At 34.3% G+C, this 24878-nt stretch overlaps 1 protein-coding gene across 1 annotated transcript in view; it reads right to left on the bottom strand.

The window, feature by feature from the left end:
• Positions 1–24379, bottom strand: part of LOC126979997 (calcium-dependent secretion activator) — a 53530-nt gene extending 29151 nt beyond the window's left edge. Inside the window, exons 1-13 of the mRNA XM_050829607.1 lie at positions 24375–24379; positions 23094–23196; positions 22427–22548; positions 20365–20509; positions 19605–19711; positions 18614–18789; positions 17511–17531; positions 16304–16480; positions 15410–15546; positions 7401–7591; positions 4669–4831; positions 1199–1346; positions 393–505 (exon numbers count right to left, since the gene is read on the bottom strand). Coding sequence (XP_050685564.1) covers positions 393–505; positions 1199–1346; positions 4669–4831; positions 7401–7591; positions 15410–15546; positions 16304–16480; positions 17511–17531; positions 18614–18789; positions 19605–19711; positions 20365–20509; positions 22427–22548; positions 23094–23123 — 1530 coding nt within the window. The 5' untranslated portion in view covers positions 23124–23196; positions 24375–24379. The remainder of the gene's footprint in view (positions 1–392; positions 506–1198; positions 1347–4668; positions 4832–7400; positions 7592–15409; positions 15547–16303; positions 16481–17510; positions 17532–18613; positions 18790–19604; positions 19712–20364; positions 20510–22426; positions 22549–23093; positions 23197–24374) is intronic.
• Between the last annotated feature and the right edge of the window lie 499 nt (positions 24380–24878).

The following is a 24878-nucleotide window of genomic DNA, read 5'->3' as shown; positions in this document are numbered from 1 at the left end:
AAATCGCGTGTACTGTTTAGCTGAAAATATTATTCTAGGTTCTAATTTAGAATTCTACAGCCTACTCTCATTCAATACTTATAATGTCATTGAAATAATTTGTTTAGCGCATCAAAAGAGGAATTTCAAAAAAACAAAGCTGAAAGTATTAGCAATACAATAATATTTATAAACAAAAGGCTTAGAGTAGTATATTGGACGAAATTAAATTTAACTTTACCGTAAACAGATTTTCAGATTCAGTAATATTTTCAGCTATATCTTCACTAGATAGCGATAGGATAGTTATGTGCTAAATTATTAAAATTAATGCGAGTTACGTTAGTCTTAATATTTTCAAAATTTCAAATCAGTTTAAAAAGTTAATTATTAGAAATGTCAATTTTACGTACCTCAGCATAGTGCTCTTCGTTTTGTTGTAAAAGATCTACGCATAGCTCAGCCAGTCGTATCAAGTCTTCTAACTTTTTAGCTGGAGTTACCATCGTATCACCTCTTAGATCTTCTGTTAGAATGAAAGTAAAAATACTGTGTTTATCTCGAAATATCAGACATCACATCATTACCCAAAGTTAAAAAACTATACTCAGTAATAGCAATATACCCATTCTATAAGCCGTTTAAGACCATCTACGTCGATCAGCTAGTCCATTGAATGGACAGCTCTTGCGTTAAATAGTGGCATTAATAAAATTGCAAAAAACCTGGGTACGTTAGGAAAAAAACGTAGACCAATCATTTGATGCAAAGTTAAGCTAGATGGTTAATATTGGTGAATTTATAATGTTTGGTTAGGGTGGTTAGTTTAGTTTGTGCTTTTTTTACATGTTAATTAATTCAGCTAACTGGTTGTTAATATGATTGCTATGATATTAGAGGTGCCGTTTCGTACACAAACGAGGATGTCAACTGAACGGCTGATTACGGAAGTTGGAACAGTTGTTGAATTATTTGAAAAAATAATTTAATGAACAGCGACTATATTTCTGTTTTCAGATTTTTTCTAACCTTACATTAAAATTCAAGAGACATTTCGTCTGCCGCAAATACACTATTCTGATGAAAATAACATTTAATTAATAATTACCAGAGTAGATGCTATTCAAGCTTTCATCAAAAGTAACTTATCCACTATATAACACACTATATAACACACTATATAACTTACCATCTATCAAAGTCACAAATAAGCAAGTACCTTCAATATTAGCCTTTTGACTAAGTTGAGTGTAGTTTAACAGAGCAGCGTTTTCTAGGCAGCTCTTGATCAAAACGCGCACGTCTTCAGTCGGGACCGGTGTCACGACATCTTTCATCAGGACCCGCTCCAGCAATGATAGTGTTGCCTGAAATTGAAAATTTATACAGATGCACTGATTTTTAAAACGCGCAACATATATTTTATCATCGATAGTAAATTTACCAAGAATTCAATTGAACGAAAATATTTAATTTTAATGTCTCTAGATCAGTATCAAGGTTTTTAAATTAATTCAACAGTATTTTGTCAATGGTCAACAGTTTGATAAAACTGTTGAATCGTCAACGGGGTTTCAATAATCAGTTAATGCATTAATTAATAATTGAATATGTTCATATGTTATTATTACCATTGCTAAATTTAATTTATACCTAGTAGCTATTTCTTCAATATAAATATCAAGTCAACGTTTCACTCGCAACTTCGTCAGTCGTTTTGAATTAAGTACAACAAAAATATTGTAAGTTTATGTCAGCAGATTAATGTTAACATTTTCTAATGAAATGATCTTCCCTTTTAAATCTGCAAGCAATAAAAGATGTTTTTGCGAGGCTTCATCAATTTGAGGCTTTTCGAGAATCATCAATTTATTTATTTTTATTTTATTTAATATTTTTAAGAAAGCCAACAGCTGGTTTTACATACATTAAAATAATTAACAAACATAATTCGTTCGAGCTAATAATAGGCTTCCACATGTACATAGGAACAAGTATAATATTATTAAATGTAACATATTAATTACAAACAAACAACACAAGTATAATTAAAAATTATTAAATAAAACTTCATAAAATTATTAAATAAATTCTTCTCGCACTCCTATCGCCAGTTGAGAGCATGATCAAAAAAGAGTAATTTCATTCCTAATGTTAATCACTGCTAAATTGTTTTACCAAATGGGCTCTAATTGAATTAATACTGGAGTTAAAGAGATCAATATTATCCGTGTCACAAAAATGATTGAATGACTGCATAGCTCTTAAAATAAATGTGTTCCTTCTATAATTTGTGCGACAGAATGGTACAGCAAAGATATGCTGTTGTCTTAACATTCTACTAGGGGCTGCCAGACAGACTTTGGTCAGTAATATAGAACAGTCAATCATACTTCTTAGTATTTTGATTAAGGTGATTATATCAGAAATATCTCTACGAGCTTTAAGTGGTAGAAGGTGGAAGCGCTTGCAGCGTTCTTCATAGCTTACATTAGGTATTTTAAACTTAAAGCCTAGATATCGTGTAAACTTCCGCTGAACCCTTTCAATTCGATTAATGTGTTCAGCATACATTGGGTTCCAAATTTGTGAACCATATTCAAGATGGCTGCGAACGAAAGAACAGTAGAGAATTTTTAATGTTTTCATACTTTTGAAAGGTTTGGCTGTACGTATTATGAAACCTAGTGCTTTAGACGCTTTAATGATAGCCTGATCAATATGTGGTACGAAAGTTATTTTGCTATCATGGACAACACCTAGATCATTTGTTTCGTTTACCACAGATAGAGGTTCCTGTTTTAAAATATACGTATGAGGGAAAGGGGTAGGCTTAGTAGTGTAATGCATGTTGAAACATTTGGATACATTTAGGTCTAATTTGTACACGGTACAATAGTCATCCAGTCTATACAAATCTTCTTGAATGCGTAATGCATCTGTCTTATTATTTGCTATACCAAAAATTTTCATATCATCTGCAAACAAAAGGTAATTCGAATTTTTAATGAATCGTCCGATGTCATTTATGAAAATTATAAAAAGCAGAGGTCCTAGTAATGATCCTTGAGGGACCCCAGAGGGTATATTTTTCCAAGAAGAGCAGTAGCCATTGAGAACAACAGCCTGTTTTCTATCAGAGAGATAAGATTTAAACCAATTGTATAAATCGTCACGGATACCAAGTGCTGTAAGCTTTTTGAGAAGAATACAATGGTCAATTCGGTCGAATGCTTTCGTATAGTCCATGTATATAACATCAACTTGATTACCCTGTACCATTTGTTCAGATATGTAGTCATTTAGCACTGCTAAGTTTGTGACGGTAGAGCGTGCTTTTAAAAATCCATGTTGACATTGATCAAAAGCCGAACTAAATGTTTTGTAAACTTGCGTGAACACAAGTCTCTCAAGAACTTTTGCAAATAAGCTAAGTTTGGATATTGGCCTGTAATTTTCTACATTTTCCCTTGAACCTTTTTTATGTATTGGAGAGACATAAGCAGTTTTCCATTTGAGGGGAACCAAACCTTCGTTGAAGGATCGCTTAAACAATAATGATATTGGTAATGACAGCTCGAAGGCACATGCCACGATAAATTCAGCTGGTAAATGGTCAGGTCCTGAAGATTTTTTCAGATCTAATGACTTAAGGAGTTCATATACTTGTTTGCAACTGACTTCTAGGTTCCCCAATTCAAAGGCCGGATTTGATGATGGTGGAGGCATTTGAGAGCTAGGCGACGAGCTGGATAAAAAAGTAGTATAAAAATAGTCTGAGAACAGCTCACTAATATCATCTCCTTTAGTACAACTTTTGTCTTCAAATGTCATTATGGATGGAATGGTACCACGCTTACGCCTATCTAGGACGTATGAAAACATTTTTTTGGGATTAGTACATATGGATTGCTCAATGTTGTTCATATAATTATCATAACATTCCCTTTCAGTTGCATCAACACGTTCTCTGAGAACTCTGAAAGAGGCTTCGTCTGATTTGTCTCCATAGACTTTGAACTTTCTAAAGAATTTGAATTTTTCTTTAATCATTCTGATTAGAGATGAAGTATACCACGGGGGATATTTAACATTGCGCGACTTACATTTAGGGACAAACTCATCTCGCAATTTATATATTATTTTGTAAAAAGAGTCAAGTGCTTCATTAATGTCGCCTGAACAGACAATTTCCTCCCAGTCGACCTCTGACAATATTTTACGAATTTTGTCGTAGTTGGCACGCTTGAAACAGTAAAATTCGGTTTTTTGAGGTGATAAGGGCTTAAAATCCAGGGAAGGCACTACACATATAGCTTTGTGAGGCGAGTCCTCAGGTACAAGCGGAGTAGCACACTGGAATACAGATACAGAGTCATTTGAAAGTACGAGATCAAGTATACGGCCGATATTGTTTGTTACGTGATTATATTGTTTCAAACTACACATATTGGCGTTGGCGTTGTTGGCGGAAGTGCAACAGAGAAAGGGACAGGTGCAAAAGGGTCAAAATTATGCTTCATTTATTGCAAGTTACGGGCGACGACGTTAATTGAATTTAATAGCTTATTATTTACAACAGGTTTTTCCGTTGAAGACAAACAGTTAATTCGTTAACGAATAAAAAAAATGTTTATTGATTTAACGACCACCTCTATTCACTATATCATAATAGGTAGAACATTATACCTTCAAACCTCCTTCTGGTCTTCCAAATGGGAAAGCATATCTGAAGTTAGTTATCTGATGCTGTAGCAGGGCCTTCAATCGTTCTTTAATTTCTGCGAACTTCTCCTTCTCTTGCACGGTTATGCTGCCCACTCCGTCAGGCCTGCCAGGCAACGTGGCCGTACTGTGAAAGGTGTTTGCTGGACTTACTCTAGTAGGATACAAGCAGGCAATGGAACTAGGCAACTGTGGTATTTGAAATTATCTGCAAACATTATGCTGAAGGGGTTGGTAATTTAAACGCACTTAATAAAACTGAAATATCTGCATTTTACAGTTTCGAATAATAATCAAAATTAGGGCAGCGTTATCCCTTAAAATTCACAAGAAGTAATGCCTCCTCCAACTTAGCGCTCTGGCTTATATAGGGCACGACCGTCTACCGTGATGATGCTACCACCTGCCACTGCTGTAGTGGCAACTAACTTACACGAATCAAATTAATTGAATATCTAAATATTATATTGTGCTAATATAGTTAGATATTTCTAATCATAGTGATTCTAATCATAGGAATTATATTAAATAGTATTTGAATATTAACAGTAGTTAAATAAACGTAATTATTAATTGGGATATCTTATGGCAGTTCATGACGTTGGTAGCGCTTGTTAGCACATCAAGCTGACAATTATTATTACCAATTTTTTTAAAGACCCTCCTCCAGAATTTAGATTTGTTTTTATCGTTCTTTGTAATTCCACAAATTCCTTGATTAAGATGCAAATATTAGTATGCATTAGGACATTAGTAACACAACAAGCACAAATCTTAGATAATTTATACGTCTACAGATAACGCGCGAGTTGAGTGCAGAGCTAAGGAATTCGATAGTGCTGATGACCATAAACATGGGCGCGTCGATAAATTCAAACAATGCTTTAAGTTTACCATTTGACATTAGGTTAAATGATGAACAAATATTGTTTTATTAATTTTTTCATTATTTTATCCTAATAATTAAATCTCAAATATTGTTCTGCTTTTCTTCAATACATGTGTGTTGTCGAACACATTTTACGCCATTTTTCGTGCTTGGCGATGAATAAAAAGACATTTTTCTTAGAACAGAACCTGATGGACTCGGATGAGTCATTATTAAAATCAAAAAATAACACAGGATAGCAACTTCAGTATTAACGCGGTAAGTGTACGATAACTGACAAGTACGGCATAGCACTACACTGTAGGCGAGGCGAGGTGTGTGGGCAGTGGGGGGACTCTTTACCTCAGGCCCCGACTGCGCGCTAACAGTAGATAGACTGTGACAACTATGATCACATCGAAAAAAACACGTACGTAAAACGAGTGTCATGTACACTAATGTAATAAACCTGTCCTGTTGTCAGGCCTAACCTACGAGGCTCTATCTAGACGTATAAATTATCTAAAGCACAAATAACAGATCCAGGGCATCATTGTAGATGGAAACTCAAAGTTACCTGATATAAGGGTTTACAACTGAGTGATTTACACTGAATGCAATGTGTCTGTGGTAGAGATAAATATTGCTTGGTTGTTAGAAATACTGCAGTCTTGGAAGAACAATTGGTGCGCGTAGGTCAGTTATGTTTTATAGGATAAATGATTTATGATTTTAATGAAAGCGTACTACATAACAATAATTTTACGATTCTACAATAACCATATGAGTAATCAATATAATGTTAGTAAATAACATTTCTCATTCATACTCATATAAGTAAATGCAAACTCATGCAGATCATATTAAGTGCGTAGGTATAAATAGTTATCACATTGGGGGTAAGGGTGGTATTTGGTGTTGAAAAAATTGTCGTTAATTTGATTTTACAATATCTTGTCAATTCATGTTTTTGGATTTTAAAACATAACCTACAATTAGCACGCGAGTTGAATGAAATCGGGGCCTAAATTCAACAAAATTTCATGCAAATCAATGTTTTTGGATTTTGAAACATAAACTACATTTGTAACTATTTTGAACGGATAAAAGATATTTTTCATTTATTTACGGGCTATATTAGGACAAATATTGTGACTCAATTAGGATTTCTGCAATTAAGTTAATAAGTATGTTGAAAGTACCAATAAATGAGTCTCTTTTTCTTTAGTCACAGCCTTGCCTCCTAAGCATCCACATTTTGTTTTCCTCATATCATACTATACTAATATACTATCATTTGTGTCGTTACATAGACTCGGCTTTATCATACATTATATTTGTTCAATAGTATAAAGAGGTCACTCGTCGAATCCAACTCGGATGGGCAGCGATCGGGAAGCTCCGTAAAATCTTCTCGTCTCAAATACCACAGTGTCTGAAGACGAAGGTTTTCAACCAGTGTGTGTTGCCAGTGATGACTTACGGTACGCAGACGTGGTCGGCCTTATGAGAAAGCTCATGGTCGCTCAGAGGGCAATGGAGAGGGCTATGCTCCGAGTTTCCATGCGAGATCGAATCAGAAATGAGAAGATCCGTAGGAGAACCAAAGTCACTGACATAGCCCAAATTATTGCGAAACTGAAGTGGCAATGGGCAGGGCACATAGTTCGACGGATAAATGGACGGATAAACGGATAAGTGATAATGGTTTGGCGATCAAAGAGGTCAAACATCTAATCCGATTTGTTTCTTAATTCGATCTTCGCATGAAGCATGACCGTGTTTTTAGATCCGCTCAAAATAGTCTCGGAAAAACCATAAAGCTCACCTATTTCCATGGACGTGGCTGGCGCAGAAGGCAAATGAGTAATGCATTAGCGTAGGGTCAACCAATTGCGTGGCGCTCTCGGCAACATCAAGTAGATCAGACAAGTAACACAAATGTCTGTAGCAGCCACGAACTCCATATCTGGCGCAGTACTCGTCCAGAACGAAAACTTGACCTGGTGAGAACCAGCCCTGGAATTCACATTGAAAAGTTAGTTGTATTTCTTGAGTCATGATGGAAAAAGTTTTAAGTATTTGGGAGTATTATTATAGCACTCGACACTTTTTTGCATTCTCTAGTGGTGTCATATAGTGGTGCAGATATTTCAAGTCATCTTGACGCGTGGTGCTATGCGTGCGTGTATTATAAATATGCAGCTTTGATCTGTGTGACATAGACGCTTGACGATAATTGCTCGGACCACTCGTCAATGTAACTTGAAGTATCTGTATATCGTAGTATTGACATAAATTGACATAAATATCATATTATACATATACGAATGACGTGTACGACGTCAAGACGTGTTTCTTGAGTGCTCCCTAACATTTTAATTGTATTTAATTATTTTGAGTAGTGTGAGGATGTTTACAGTGTAAAATACTAAATTTTGAAGATAAATTTAAAGTGTGTGACAATCCAGTTTATAGAATCCTTATTTCATCGAGTAATATTAGTATTAATATTTCAATATTGCGTTTCGAGTGTCATTGTGTCAGTGAGCGGTTGCCTTCGTAAAAGTTGAAGTCAAAAGATAAGTAAAAATTATAAATTAAGTCTGTTTTACATTAGTTTTATAAGAAAGTTTAGTATCGATGCTTCAAATACAGGCGTTACTCAACAGAAATTAACCGCTCATCCTGCACTAAATACCTTTGAATTCCGAGTGCACTCTTCGACGTTTCATTTATTACTGTTACAACAGGGTGATTATGAAAGTTATCATTAGATAACTATCATAATAATTAAATAAACACAAGGGCTATTCATTACAAGGTGGAACCAACAGTAACGGTATTATTTAACAAAATTCAACCATTGTGATTTTGCGCTTAAAGACACTAAGTAAATTTGTGTTGGTGTAAAATAACTTGCGACGGTACTTCAAAATCCGTGCTTAATGCTTATGACGTCTGAGCCTATATTTGACGTGGGCTTGTTAACATAGATTCACACATTTCAATCCGCTCATTAATTACTGAATAGCTTTGTCGTTTGACATTGGACTAACGTGTTGGTGATTACGGTTCGAATCTTATGAGGTTGTTTTTTTATAATACATGTAACGTGTTTTTAATTTATATGTTTTGGCAAATTTTTATTTTATTGTTGTTTATTTCATTGGCATTTTATTTGAATCCTTATAGGTAATAATTTATTTTGTATTTAAATTTTTATTAAGTCTTTTTTGTAAATAATTGATTGTTCTTTTACATATAATTATTGAGATATTTCACATTCGTACAAAAATTTTAATTTAATCCTTTTTTCGGAAAGTTTTTAATTTTTAGTAAGTAAGGTCTCTCAAAATGGACAATAATGTGACACGCAAAATGTCTCGCCAAGCAGATTCCCGACAACTAAAAGTGGCTTTACAAGAATTAAAGCTATCTAGAGAATTGTGTAACCAATTGACTAGTGAACGTGAAGAGAACGAGAAAATATTGTTAGATGCCGTAGAAAATAATACTAAGTTAAAAAGTGAGTTGTCTGCTTTACACTTACAATATGACTGTATCATCGAAGAACGAGATAAGCTACAAATGATTATAGGTGGTTTTGATCAGTGTGGTGCAGAGTATGAGAATACCTTAAAGCGAAACTCTATCCTGGAACGAGAACTGTGTGATGCCCACAAACAAATAGCACATATGGAAGAGGAGTCTCGTTTTTCAGCCGCACAAGAAACCCAAAGCTTATTTAACGAATTACTATCAGCGAATAGCGTAGTTAAGCAAGTTTCCGTTGAAAGCAATAATGTAGCCGGCTCCGTGATTGACTTGACTCATGATAACACAGTGGTGGGAATTAATTCTATATGCAACAAAAAGACATCAAAAGTATATGGTAAAATAAAAAAACACAGAAACTCCACAACATCAAAGATATTAAAAAATAAGAAAAGTCTCAACAATAGTAATAATAATAAGAATAAATTAGATTACTTAGACAAACTAAAAATTTGTACAGCAGAATTAAAAAATAACAGAATAAAATATGAAAATGACATACAACATCTCAAGTCTGAACTAGCCCGTGTTGAAGGTAGTTTGAGGTCAATAACTAGTCTTTATGACAAATCTCAAGAGAAAATTCGGTAGTACTCTGCCAATATGGATGAGCTACTTAAATTATCTCTAAGTAACCAGGAACGATTCGATTCCTTGATGACCAATTATTTGTGTGACTGCCAAAATTCTGCGAATTTAAAACCAGATAGAGCCGCTCTGCCCTTAACCGCTGAAATTAATATCGGATCCAACACTAGAACTATGCGTAAAAAAAACAACTATAAAACTGTAATATTTTGTGATGAAATAGGGAAAAATTTAGGCAAACTACTGCACAGAACTAAAATAGAACACACAGTAATAAATAACTGCTTCCCAAACACTAGTTTTCATTATATTATTCCAAAAATATTAAGTTCAAATTTAACACATGTAACAAACTTAATAATATGGTTTGGAAATAGAGGAGACATGAACAAACGTGGCCTTATCAAATATGTTGAGGCACTATGTTCACTAAATATTAACAAAATTGTAATATTTACATTCCCGTACAGCAAAAGCCTACCACATGCTGAAAACGAACTTAGATATAATTTAAATTTAACATTACATACTATTCTAAATAATAATAAACTAATTCACTTGATCGACACCAACAATTATGTTAAAAATAATTTATATTAGAGAAAAGGTAGTTACGACTAAACTGTTTAACTCTATTTTCATTTCAAAATCATTTATTCCAAAAATTACTTTATCTTTTAATGACTGGGCTTCTGTCGATTTATACAAACGTAGACAAACATTGTATAACTTATATGAAGAGAGGCGATTTAATACAAGTGCAAAATTTAAAAATTATGTAAGGTTATATTCTATAGAATTCAAGAACGATAATTAGCTAAGTCTCACAACATAAGTTTAAAGATTAAAAATAGCAATGACAAAATAAAAACAACTTGGAAAATTATAAATGAGGAGATCGGTAAAACTAATAAGAGAAATAATGAATTCAAATTAAAGATTGGTAACAGAAACATAAAAACAGATTCTGAAATTGCAGATACATTTGAAAAGTTTTTTACTGATTTACCGGTCTCTACGACAAAATATCTAAATTCCTCACCTATATCTGCAATGAAACTGCTACAGAAAAACGTATCTTTATGTAATACAAACTTTAAATTTAAGCATGTTGATCGCATAGAGATTATTAAAACGTTTAGATTAATTAGCATTAAGAAAACTAAAGATCTCTGGGGAATCTCTGTTAACGTAGTGAAATCTGTAATAGAAATTGTAGCCAAAGACTTAGCTTTTATTTTCAATAAGTGTGTAGATTGCGGTATATTTCCAAACCAAATGAAACAGAGCAAGATCACTCCTCTATTTAAGTCGGGAGATAAAGCTGACCCCACCAATTTTAGACCCATATCAGTACTACCAACCTTTAGCAAGATTTTCGAAAAAATTATGTTAACGCAATTAATTAACCATTTTTACAATAATAACCTTATGCATAATAAACAATATGGTTTTACTCAAGGTCTCTCAACCACAGATGCTAGTATCGAGTTAATAAGAAATATTTTGGATGCTTGGGAGGATTCATGTGATGCGTTAGAAGTGTTTTGTGATTTATCCAAGGCATTCGACTGCGTTCATCATGAAACCTTACTTCAAAAATTTCACCACTATGGTGTTAGGGATGTTTCACTAGATTTAATAAAATCATACTTGTGTAATAGGATTCAAAGAGTAGACGTTAATGGAAAAAGATCAACTGGCTCTATCATATCGATGGTTGTACCGCAGGGCTCAATCTTGGGTCCTTTTTTGTTCCTGGTTTAGGTCAATGATTTACCATACCTTATTCAAAATAAACATGATATTATACTGTTTGCTGACGATACATATTTGTTATTTAAAATAAAACGCCAGGAAAAAACTTTCTGTCAGGTTGACGACGACATTGCTGAAGTAGTAAATTGGTTTAATGTTAATAACTTACTTTTAAACGAAAAGAAAACAAAATGTGTAAGGTTTACACTTCCAAATATAAAGCACCAACTAACACCTATAAAATTAATAATGAAAAACTTGATGTAGTAGAAACGACAACATTCCTAGGCATCACATTAGACTTTAAGCTACAATGGGGTGCTCACATAAAAAACTTATGTAATCGACTTAGCTTTGCAGTATTTGCGATAAAAAAAATTAGGCAGCTGACAGATGTTGAAACGGCTAGACTTGTATATTTCAGCTACTTTCATAGTGTCATGTCTTACGGAATTATATTGTGGGGTAGGGCTGTAAATATTGAAAACATATTTGTGCTGCAGAAAAATGCAATTCGAGCAGTCTATAAAATGCGTTCAAGGGATTCATTCAGAGAAAAGTTTAGTGAAATAAATATTATGACAGTACACTGCCAGTACATATACGAGAACCTCCTATACGCCCATAAAAATATTAGCCAATTTAAAAAGAATAGTGATGTACACAGTGTCAATACTCGAAACAAACATAAACTCGCAATTCCATCTACTAGGCTCCGTAAAATTGCTAAATCTTGTATTTTATAATAAACTCCCAAATGAAATTAAAATGTTACCTATTAAAAAATTTAAATGCATCGTAAAAAATAAATTAACATCTAAGGCCTAGCGTGAAAGATTATTTGAATGATAAAGATAGTTGGAATTAATGTTCTAAATTTTGTTAATGAATATTGTTATACTCATTTGAATGCTATTGTAACTTTTGTACTTCATCCTGACTATTTGCACTAAATAACTTATAAAGTTTTACAGTGAATAAAGATTTTTTGACTTTGACTTTGACTTATTATTGAATAACATATTAATTATTTTTCTAATTATTACAGAACATTCTTATACACTTAATTTTTAGTTTGTATTAAACAAATTATGTTTTATCTCACTTTCATTTAATTAATACTTACTTACTATTTTATCACATATATATTCATCTATATCTCAAGGCTCATATATACCTCAAGGCTCAATACTGGGACCTTTCCTGTTTCTGGTATATATTAACAATCTGTATCATAATATAGTCTTGTTTGCCGATGATACATATAAAAGGCATTTATTTTCTCAAAATTGATTTCTATAGAATTATTTTTGATGTCATTTCCAATAACTACTAGATACTACTACCGCTTCGGAAACAAATGGCACTTTGAGAGAGAATAAGCGGCGCAAGAAGTTGTCGCAGCATTGCTGCCTCATTTACACAATTTAACTAGTAAATTGAGTTCAGCAGCTTTTGCTGTAAAAAGGATACGAGAACTTACTGACATAGATATAGCAAAAATTGTCTATTTTAGCTATTTTCATAGCGTTATGTCGTATGGAATTATACTATTGGGTAGTGCATAATAATATCATCATACTTCAAAAAAGAGCTGTACGAGCCTTATACCAAATGAGCCCACGAGAATCTCTTAGGGAAAAATTGAAAGATATTCATATTATGACCATGTAGGTACGGCCAGTATATTTATAGCAATCTCCTGCACGTACATAAACATTATAATTAAAGTAAGCGACAAATATAATTTGAACACTATAGATAACTACAAGCTTATAGTGCCCCACACTAGGCTCTGTAAAATAAACAATTCTTTTGCATGCGATGGTATTAAATTTTACAATAAATGACCAAAAAGTGTATCTGAATTATCAATAAATAAATATAAATCTTTTATTAAACGCAGACTTATGTCGATAGCTTATTATAGCATTGAATATTACGTAATGGTTATTACGACATTGGGTGTTTTAATGTTGGTAATAAGCTAACTGTTTCAGAATCTTTGATAGAAGATTTAAAGCATGCGTGTAGATAAACGATATTGCAATATGGAATTGAATAGTATTATAGTTGTTATTTTTTATGGATTTTATGGTTCAGCCTTGTTTTACTGCATTACATTATTTTGAAAATATATATATTTTTAAACTTTTGTGCTAATAATATATAATATGTATCTGAATTATATTTTTTGGGATTGACGTTGACGAGCAATCTTTTGATTTTATGTCAATAAAATATTTTTGACTTTGACTTTGACTATAGAATAGTAACATTTTAGAAGCAATATCTGTTTTAACTGGCTTATGAATTTGATATTATTTGTTATACTTTCAACAGTCTCTTGTTGTAAATCCTAAGTAACACATGGAGTATTGCTGTCGTCTCTGGTCTGGCGCACCCCAGTATCAGCTCGATCCATTTGACCGCGTGCAACGCAGAGCAGCGCGAATTGTCGGGGACCCAGTACTTTGTGAACGGCTGGATCACTTGGCGTTGCGTAGAGATGTCGCTTCATTGTGTGTCTTCTACCGCAATTATCACGGGGAGTGTTCCGAAAAGCTGTTTTACCTAATTCCTGCCGCCGAATTCCACCTTCGCACGACACGCCACAAGTTAGGATATCATCCTCACCATCTGGATGTGTGGCGGCCCTCCACAGTGTGGTTTACAAGGAGCTTTCTTCCACGTACTACAAAGCTGTGGAATGAACTTCCTTGTGCGGTGTTTCCGGGACGATACGACATGGGTACCTTCAAAAAAAGCGCGTACACCTTCCTTAAAGGCCGGCAACGCTCCTGTGATTCCTCTGGTGTTGCAAGAGAGTATGGGCGGCGGTGATCACTTAACAACAGGTGACCCGTACGCTTGTTTGTCCTCCTATTCCATAAAAAAAAAGTAACACCGCGTCGAAGATTATTGTTTTTGTCACTGATACTAATAGCTCTTCATCAAGACCTTCAGTATCTTTTGATGCATTTTATTGTAAACTTCACTAAGAACTACGATGTTATTTTCATGATTGGTGTTATGTTTATGCATAAGTGTGCCGCAATCACAGAGGCGATGAAGAGGCATTTCGTCGGCCTCGAGACAAAACCAGCAAGTTTTAGAATATTTAATTCCGACCATACTGTGGTGTTTGTTTAGGCAGTACCCAATCCCAAGCCGCAAGAAGTAAAGTTATCTCATCTAATGTTATTATTAAAATTCGTTTGTCTATAACGTTATATACAGTTAGTTTTTTTGTTCAATGTTATTTCCGTAACTTTTGGTATTGGAATGATTTTTTATTTCTGTTAAAATTTTAGAAAGCTACGGGTTTTGAACCTGTGCTACAGACAATAAATAACGTTTCCAGCGCTCCTAATGCTAACCTAATAAGTAATAGAACAGTAGCGAAAATCAGTGGCAAAATCGGCGAAAATCGTTATATATTCGCCTGGGCGCTAGCTAGAGTCGGCACATACAAAAAGTTAAATATATGTTTAGTTTTTTATTGTATGTATGTTGATTTAGGACTGAAATAAATTAATTGAATTAATATTTATTATATAGTTATACTATAAATTAGTAATAGAAAGACTGTGGGCGTTACCCTGTCGCCACTACTAAGATACCATACCTAATTATAGATGGTGGTAGCGTTCGTTGAGATCCTACAGACGTCTCCGAAAGTTTTCACATACCATAATGGGAATATAGATCTCATATAAATCTACACTAGCCAATAGCAAGTGTTTACAAGTTATTGCTGACCACTTACGACACGCTGCGGCCATTACCTGACCAATGAACATTCAGTACCCGCGCCCGCTTACCTGAGTCGGTTGCCTGATTTGCTTGCATTGCGAGTATTTAGATATTAAAAATCTTGTAGGTTAAAAGGTCGATGCTGTTGAATTATAAAGTCAAATCTATTCCACGTACCAAAGAGCAATATGGATCCTGAAGTCGGTATTTGAGGGTCAGTGATTGAAGTGTTGAAAATAGTTGGTGATGATCGAATGTACATGGATCTGCCTGTATGTAGTCCTCCATACCATGTTTTCTTGCCTTATCAGCATCTGCAAAAAGCAAATTAAAATTATTACATTAAGTTATATTGAGCTTGGTGTGTGATGATGTGATACAAAATACAAAAAAAAATGTGCTTACTTCACAATTAAAACCATTACGATATAAAATCATAATTGTATATGAACATCAGAAAAACGATATATTGGCAGACCAATAAAGCGGTGGGCTGATGATTCGATCGCATATTTGGGTTACGTGCTTAGGCACAAGAGGTAAAATTTCCTACAACTCAATATGATGGGAAAAGTTGCCGGAAGATGAGGAGTAGGTCGCAGAAAAAGTCTTGGCTGCGTAACATCCGAGAGACGAAAGGAACCTTCGTATGCCTCTCCAACTTTCGCTAGTTGGAGAGGCATACGAAGAAGAAGATCACACAATACTATCAGCAAGAGAACAATGGATGCAGAAGGCTCTTGACAGGAAGTTGTGGATGAAACTGGAGGAGGCCTTTACCCAATCTTGGATCCATATCTTATAGCCGTACAAAATAACAATTATACTAACAACATAGATTAATACGAATAAATACTGACAAAAATATATGATGATGATATGGGATAAATGCTTCAGCTCCAGCTGACGTTCAATAGCCAAGCGTGATAGCTTAGTTACATTGTAACAATTGTTACTTTCGTCTTTGTCTGTCTAACGCAAATGACTGTATCATTGAATAAGCACAAAATAGTGCCCAGAATCTAAAGAATTTTTCTTTACAAAACGTATAGCAGATCAAAGTAAACTAACCTCCCATTATCTTTATGTGAGTGTCAGATGTGGTGGGCGGAGTGGGTTTGTGACTTTGACCAGTGGCGCGGTACAGAGCCATCACCCACAGATGACATTCGTTCTCATCGGTTACACCCATCAGTACGGACTCACCATCACGTACCGCATTCATAAAATACTTTGCACCTTCGAGCTCTGGAAAAACATTAAGGAGTTATAATACGCTATTTAAAACAACACATATTGAGAATTTTGTTAGGTAGTACAGAATACATCTTAAAAATGAATTTTGTTTTTATGTATGTGTGTGCAATTTCTTTATCATATTTTAATAGGCCAATTGAAAAACTTTTTAACTATGCTTCAATTTTCAATTGAATTGTACTTACCGGCTATTGCCTTAATAAAGTCAAAAGAAAAATAGGAACAGAGACAACAGAACTTCTACCACTTGATTCTGTCCTTACAAACGTCACGTGCTTATTCTATGTTTATTACTCTTTTCATACCTGTTCCGGGTGCTTCAGCCCTCACCTTTTTTCAAAACGACCCCAATTTGGTCGACGAATGTCCTAGGAGGTCCCCCGCGACCAACTTGCCCACACACACTAATTGCCTTATGTACTTAATCGATCATTCTTTCGTCACTCATTCGTTCCATGTATCCAAACAATCTTAGTTAAAGCTCGAAATTATTGCCACACTGCATTGTGCCAGTTATGACTAGTTTGGGGCTCGATAATATTATGTGAAAGAAGTTCAGTAATATTATCATAAACGGTGTAATCCATAGTCTACATTTACTTGATTGGCTTAACACTTGGGAGATCAGAAGAAGTAAAAAGATTTTGAAGCTGACGCAGTTCATGCACACAGATTTGCTTTTCAAGGCATAAATGTGTCTAATGACAGAAGCTTCACGAAGATGCGCGATTTAGAATTTAATCGGATGAAGTCGCAGGGAGAATGAAGTCATCATATAATTATTATCAAGTCTATCTATTAGCCAGTCGCAGTCGTATTCAGCAGATCGTGCAAACAGTTCTTGAGTTATTAAAGGACTATGACAAAAACATCAAAAATCGTATAACTGGTATCAGTGAGTTAAAACATGCATATTTATCAGAAATATTTTAGAAAAAAAATGTTAAGAGCATAAATATTTTTAATAGGGTAAGATTTAATTATATTAGTATGTTAAATAAAGTTGTAGCAAAAATATTACCTTGTCCAACCATTAGTTGAGCTGAAAAAGAAATAACGATTAATTATATTTATTTTCGTAGAGATATAATATAATAAAGATACAATATTATGCATAGCTGAAAATATCTATTGTAGAGTGTAAATTCTCTATTCGTTTATTTTTAAATTATTTACAGCATAGAGGTTAAAAAACAGTAATTGGACATATTTTTGATGGTCATTGGCATATTGTTAATTAAATTAATTCAGTTCAAGAAGAAAAAATAAACTGCTCGTACTGTCCTTAACTCTAGCTAACAAGCCAGAGTTAAGGAAACCTTCATATGTTTTGATATTCAAATTTGCAATTGACTTACTGGATTAACTGAGCACAAATTCAAGAAATGTATTAAAGCTTCTTTGACAATGAAGGCATACATAAATGTATAACATACATGTACAATTTGTATATGAATAGTTCTTGACTGGTTCTGCGCAGGCTACCTAAAATTGTATAGTTTTATTTTAAGCATTCTAAGCATTTTCTTCTGTAATTTGAAAAATGGGCTGGGACTTCCTGTTTAGTTCTTCTCCCCATATCGAATGATAGTAGTAGCTTCATGATGTTAAACAAGTGTTGTTGCAATATGCAATGTGGTTTTTTCACTCCCTATGGTAAATAAATAAATATATTTCTATTTCAACTTTTTTCAATGTTACTTTTATAGTTTTAATTAAGAACAGCTTTCCAAAAACACTATTAATGCCAATTTAATCGTAATCTAGAACTTACGACACTACTTCTGCATATAAGAATATAGGTGATAATTTGTAACTTTATTTAGTAATTGTAGACGTATTACACCCCGATGGTTACGAAACTAAAGCGGCAGTAGGGCAAGACACAGCTCGACGGACAGATAGCCGATGGGACAGTAAAGTCAACCACGTACCGGAAGACGCAGTGGTGGTAGGCCTACGGAAAAGAAGGACCAATGATCTGGTCAAGATTGCCGGAATACGCTGGATGAAGGCAGCGCAGTACCGATCATCATGGTGATCTTTGGGGGAGGCCTTTGTCCAGCAGTGGACGTCTTCCAGCTAAAATGATGATGATGTTGATGAAGACGTGTTAAACCTTACCACTAGCAAGTTCAATATAATCGACGGTGAATCCATCTAGCTGCATCATTTCTGATGGCTCCGACTTCTTGTCCTTGTATGAGCACAACGCAAAGGTGTACTGGCTGACTTGTACAAGGACCATGTACCTCCTTTTCCATTTCCGCCAAACGGCTTTTCCGATTACATGTAAGTACCTGTCAAATCAAAAGATATATTAGATAGAGATATTACATAGTTTATTGGTCAAACATTTAATATTAGTTTGGCAGATTTTAATCTAAGATTATTTAGAATCCAGATTATATTTTATGATAATGTAAATCACAGGGACGTACGGAATTGTGGAAAGTGACCCATTCTCAATGAGGAAGAGCGTTATTGAGAATGGGACACTATACATAACTGACATTTTAGAAGAAATCGTAGTACTATAAGCCCTTTTAAGAGAGATGTTCTTGTTTTTATGCATGATAATGCATATTGAGTACCTTATACTACTTATTGAGTACCTACTCGATGTGGATATCAATATTCTGAGGTGCCCTGCGCGCTCGGCCCGGCTCAAACCCCGAAATAATAACCCCAAGTCTAGGACAAGCTTGGGAGAAATTAAGAAAATAAATCCGGGCCCGCTAGTATGATAGTTTTTATAAAAATGTTTTTCTACTAGCAGTTATTCATGCAGTTGCCGACATTGCAACTTCAAATCTTTGATCGATCGTTTTTGTAGACGCTTTGCTAAAGCCCCCCTATAAGGTAAATGAAAACCTTTGTGATTTTTTATTTTTGTATTAAAAGTCAGAAACCACTTAAATTCTAACATAAGCCTACCTAACCCTTTACCTAATCAGTGGGGCTTGCGAAATGACAGGAAATTTATTTCGTGAAAGTTAGTAAGTAGCCGTATATTTCTGTTAATGTTGTTAATTGATTGCTTTAAAACGAATGTGTTATTGTTTTAGTGATATTCATGATATTCATGTAATATAAAACTATGTATAAAAATTACCCGCAATGCTTCATATTAAGTGGCTTGTCCATCCGACAGGCAATTTTGATTCTTAAATCTTGATCAGGAAGATTCTTTGGTACGGTCATTCGGTGCCATTCGGGTGCCTGCAAAAACATGAATTGAACTTTTTTGTACTAGTAGAATTAAACAGAACATCTTTTGAAATGCGTTGTTTTTTAGCAATCAGCTAAACCTGATGCAAAGAAAAATCGTCAGCAATACCAGAGGTTTTTAAGATGCGTTCTCACACAGTATCGCCCTATGCTGTCAAAGCAGGGCAAGAAACTTCATGCGACTTATGCGGTTTTGAAATACCAAACATCAACAGAGTTAGTTTCTATTCAGTGGTGAGTTTCGGCTACTTCAGCTAATCCGAATAATTTATCCTATTACTTTTCCATTTCTGCGTTTATTATTTGGGATAAAAGATGCAGATAGACCAGAGGATCTCTATGGAACGTCAATATCGCAAGTCAATCGGTGAAGACTACCTTCTACGTAATGAGCAATTCGTATCATCCTACGATTTGCTCAAAGGGAGTCAGTCAGTACCGGGGAGCCCCCACCTAGACTTGACTACAATACCGAGTGTCTGGCCAAAGAGGTCGCATGTTCGAGTCCGAGAGATAAATATTGTTTTCTAATTTAATTCGTGTAAGATATAGATATATACAGTAATAAGTAAATTAAGTTTATAAACAGACTATAGATAGCTATAATTAAAATATTTGTACTAGATTATAAAAGATTTGTTTACCTTACTAGACAGAGGCGTTGGTCTGAGCACAACTTTTCCCAATTCTTTATCTTCTAAAGCAAGTACACCTGGATTTTCAGTATAGAGTTTCACTTTAACAGCTGGTAATGGTTGGGTTGTACTAAAGTCACCCTGGGTGTCCCACCTGTAAGCATTCAAAACTATTGCTACAAAAGCACTCATAACTAACGCAAGACCTTTTTAGGGCAACTTAAGTAAACAAGACTAACGACTAATGTTTCAACTTTTATCGTTTGAAATCGTCTAAAAATGTTTTCCTTTTTCGTGAGGACCTCTGCAGCCTCTGTCTCGCCGTTCGAGATATGGAGCCTCAATTTACCACTGCCTTAGCCTATTCCGTTAGATCAATCTTTTCATGCGATGTTTTTAATATAAGTATTTAATTAATTAATATAGTATTTCTTTAATTCTCTCTGAATGATCAAACGACCTCAATCTCACTATAATAATTATTAAAATTATTAAATAAATTCATAATTCCATACTAAATGAAATATACATACATTATCTATTAAACAATATTTTAGCATTATTTATTTTTATTTCTTACTGTATAGGCAATTTATGTTGTATGATTTATTATACATACAGGGTGTTAAAAAAAATCTGTACTACATCTTAAGGCATATATTGGTATCAAGTAGTGAGTAAATATAAATATCGATTTTCAGGAAATAAACACATAAAATAGTGAAAAAAAAAACCAACTATAAAACTATGGACACTTCTGCGCGCAGCCTTGCATTTTCATTTTTCCCCGCTCACACACTCATTATTTTATTATTGAAAAAGGAGGACAAACTAGCGTATGGATCACCTGGTGTTAAGTGATCACCGCCGCCCACATTCTCTTGAAACACCAGTGGAATAACAGGAGCGTTTCCGGCCTTTAAGGAAGACGTACGCTCTTTTTTTGAAGGTACCCATGTCGTATCATTCCTTGAAACACCGCACAAGGAAGCTCATTCCACAGCTTTGTAGAACGTGGAAGAAAGCTCCTGGAAAAGCGCACTGTGGAGGTCCACCACACATCCAGATGGCAGGCATGATATCCTAATTTTTGCCATGTCGTGCGAAGGTGGAATTCGGCGGCAGGAATCAGGTGAAACAGCTCTTCGGAACACTCTCCGTAATAAATGCGGTAGAAGATTGAAGATTTAAGTAAGACAAACCCATTTCATTCACTCTACCTGTGAAAGGCGCGTGGGTTGCGGGCGGGGGGCGACAGACAAGGAAAATGTTGTATTTCAGACTTAATCGTATCGAATACTTAAACTTGTCCCCGAAGGTAAAAGTCGAGCGGCGTGAGGTCGGGAGACCGCGCCAGCCAAGCGACACCACCTCGCCCGATCCCTCGATTGCCGTACTCTTCTTGGAGATCCTCTCGAACGACGCCCGAAAGATGCGGTGAAGCTAAGTGTTAGACGGACTCGTAGTGTACTGTCACATGTGATGACGCTGGAGAGCATGGCGGCAATCTCAAACCAAGCGGAAGTTCTTGACTTTGTTCGTAATCCCTATAAGCTGCGGCGTCGTTACAATTTTTGCGCCTTAGACATCTGAGCATGTTAAAATACTCTTCATTCGAGTACACGACGCACAAAAACTAACAAACACTACAACATCAAAAATCACGCAATTAACGCAAGCGCAAAATTTGCACATCTGATCCAGTTGCGAGCTGACGGGTAACTGAGTGAGTGTAATTTGTAATTTTGTAATAATTCTAATTTCCGCGATTGGCGGCATCGCGGCATCGGTCACAGCGCAGAGGCCCCGCCTTTTGGTTTAACACGCCACTCAGCTCTGCGCCATTAGACCGAGTTCAGTGCGATGATCTTAGTTTACTGCTAGAACAAATAGGTCAGAGGCTCTCAAGATTTTTGAGACCATTTAATATGAAATTTTCATTTTACTGTAGGATTTAATGTAAGGGGTTTTGTTTTTTTTTGAGGATGTCAATTATCGTACAGGTTTTTTTGAACACAGTGTATATACATATATTATTTGTTTACTTATTAATCAACTTTAACGTTCTTACATTGGCTTTGATGCTTCGGCTTGATCAGTTTGCAGTTTGTCTCCACCTTCAACCTCCATGGTGCAGTATACAATTCTATTCGGCGCTAATGATTTTAATCCTTTAACTTCCATTACAACAACCTATAATATTGAGATTAATACAAAAACGTTTTTAGATTAACGGTTAAATCATAGGATCCAAGATTATAAATTTTAAAAGACAATAGACCCTTGAAAATAGCACAAGACTGTGTTTTATTGGCTATAAAGAGTAATTCATGGCATCCAAGTAATAGAAAATAATTTCCCCTAAAATTTAATTTAAAAGATTCGATTAATTCTTTTACACATTAAGTTTACAAGAGTACTCATTAAAAAATAAATTTTACTAAAATAGAACGTGTGTAAATAACTGTTTTTCAACATTAACTATTTTGTAAAAATAACATAACATTAACAATCAAAATGATCACTATATATTAAGGTTAAAATTGATTACCTAATAATTATTATACTCGTCTTGGTCCTTTATAAAGTGTTAAGTATATTTTAAACAATACATTTAAGAATGTTTAAACAATCTTAGTTGTGAAAAACCTTATTTAGAAAATTAGTTTGTTAGTTTGACTTAAACCAACAAGTAATTGAACTTTAGGTTTGTTTCATTTTTGATTCATTTGTATTACCTCTATTTGGAAAGTAAGAACCACATCCATTTTAGTAAGTTGCGTATCAACATCCCCGCTATCTCCTTCACCGGTCAATTTGTTGGCAAGAGATCCTTGAGATCTGAAACATAGCTGCTTACTCAACCTAGGACTCGGGTCTGGCCCTGCATTTCTATTACCATTTAAACCACCACCATAAATGATTATCATCCACTCCATCAAAATTGCCACAAACATTTAAACAGTAAATTTGAATGTTATCAAGGAATTTAATTTATATAGATAATAGAAACAATATTAACAACATACATGGATGGGAATATACACAAGCCATAGAATAATGAGGTGGTAAGTAAAATAGAACCATCACCGATACCAAGAATGATTAAGCATAGCAAATGGAAAACATTAAATAGGTTTTTAAATAAATAGGTTTGATTCTAACTAAGGTGCTAATGTGTTAAGGTTAAACTGTACAACTATAGTACCTACTGTGTTTGCAAAGCCCTACGATTTAAGCAAGCGTATTCCGTATGCCCTATTATTTAAAACCTAATATCACCTACGTGTGTGTTTATAAAACGAAACAAAATAAGAAGAAGAAGTAATAGAAATTTAAGCTAAGGTTAATACTGAGAAGCCGTATTACAGCTGAAACGCATATTAATGCAATAAACTGTATGAGTCTATTTGTATCGTTTGCTTGTGTTTATTTATTTTAAGCTTATTTTGATAACTCCATTACAGCCGATAAGCTAGGTATTAAAATATTTAAAACTACAAATCATTCAAGTAACGAAGCTGAATCTAGATTACTTAAAAGCTATTTTTTATCCTTTGTTGTCATTAATCAATTCGTTAAATCCTCAATTTAGAGACCACACTGTCTATTATAATGTTACATGTCTTTGTGTTTGTAAATTGTAATTTTTATGAAAATGCAACATAAAACAGAACAAACTTGGTATTTTTAATTTCTGTACCAAACTTTTACAAATAAAACAAATTGCAATGCATATCAATTTAGGCAACAAATACATTTTCCGAAGCAACATGTTGCGGTACATAGTATGCTTAGATTAAAGGTATAATAATTATAGCTATTTTGATAGTGTTTCTATATTTTTATTTATGGTTGCATGTCCATAAGAATGTCTACTTAGCTACTCTATCCTTGAACTATCTACAGTGGTCTTGAAATGACAACGATAGGATTTCAAACTTTAAGGTTTCTGGGTGAGTGTCACAAGTCGGGCTAGTCAAGACACGTGCGCAAATTATCATAAATGGACTTATTACTTGTACTTCCTTTACCCCATCCGGACCAGTGTCATAGGCAGAACAACCAAAATAAAAATAAACAAGTGAGAAAATAGAGATCAACAAAAATACAGATAAAAGAATAAACATAATTTTGAAGTGCAATAACTGTTAAAAGTGTAATTTGGAATTTGAAAGAGTTGTGTAATCTCCACTATATTAGATGTCACATAAATGTTCTGTCTAATTAAAGTAAAAGCAGCTTATCGTCCCTAATAAAATATACAAGATGTATTTTCAATAGAATACCCTATCGTAAATAACATTGATTGAAAGCCAATTTAATATTATTAATTAATATATTATATAATATTATTAATATAGAATACGTTATAAAATAGCTTTCAACTGACCTGTGATTATACCGCTTGATTTTATGTAGGCCATATTTTGAGTCTGCACCTCCTTTTGAGACAGGAAGCGACTCAAGATTGGCCATCAATAAGTTGATCGATGATTTCATTTCTTCGATGTAAAGTGATT

Source organism: Leptidea sinapis, chromosome 4 (assembly GCF_905404315.1).
Source record: "Leptidea sinapis chromosome 4, ilLepSina1.1, whole genome shotgun sequence".
Classification (NCBI taxonomy): Eukaryota; Metazoa; Arthropoda; class Insecta; order Lepidoptera; family Pieridae; genus Leptidea; species Leptidea sinapis.
The sequence above is the reverse complement of the archived record's forward strand: the minus strand, read 5'-3'. Positions and strand labels throughout refer to the sequence as shown.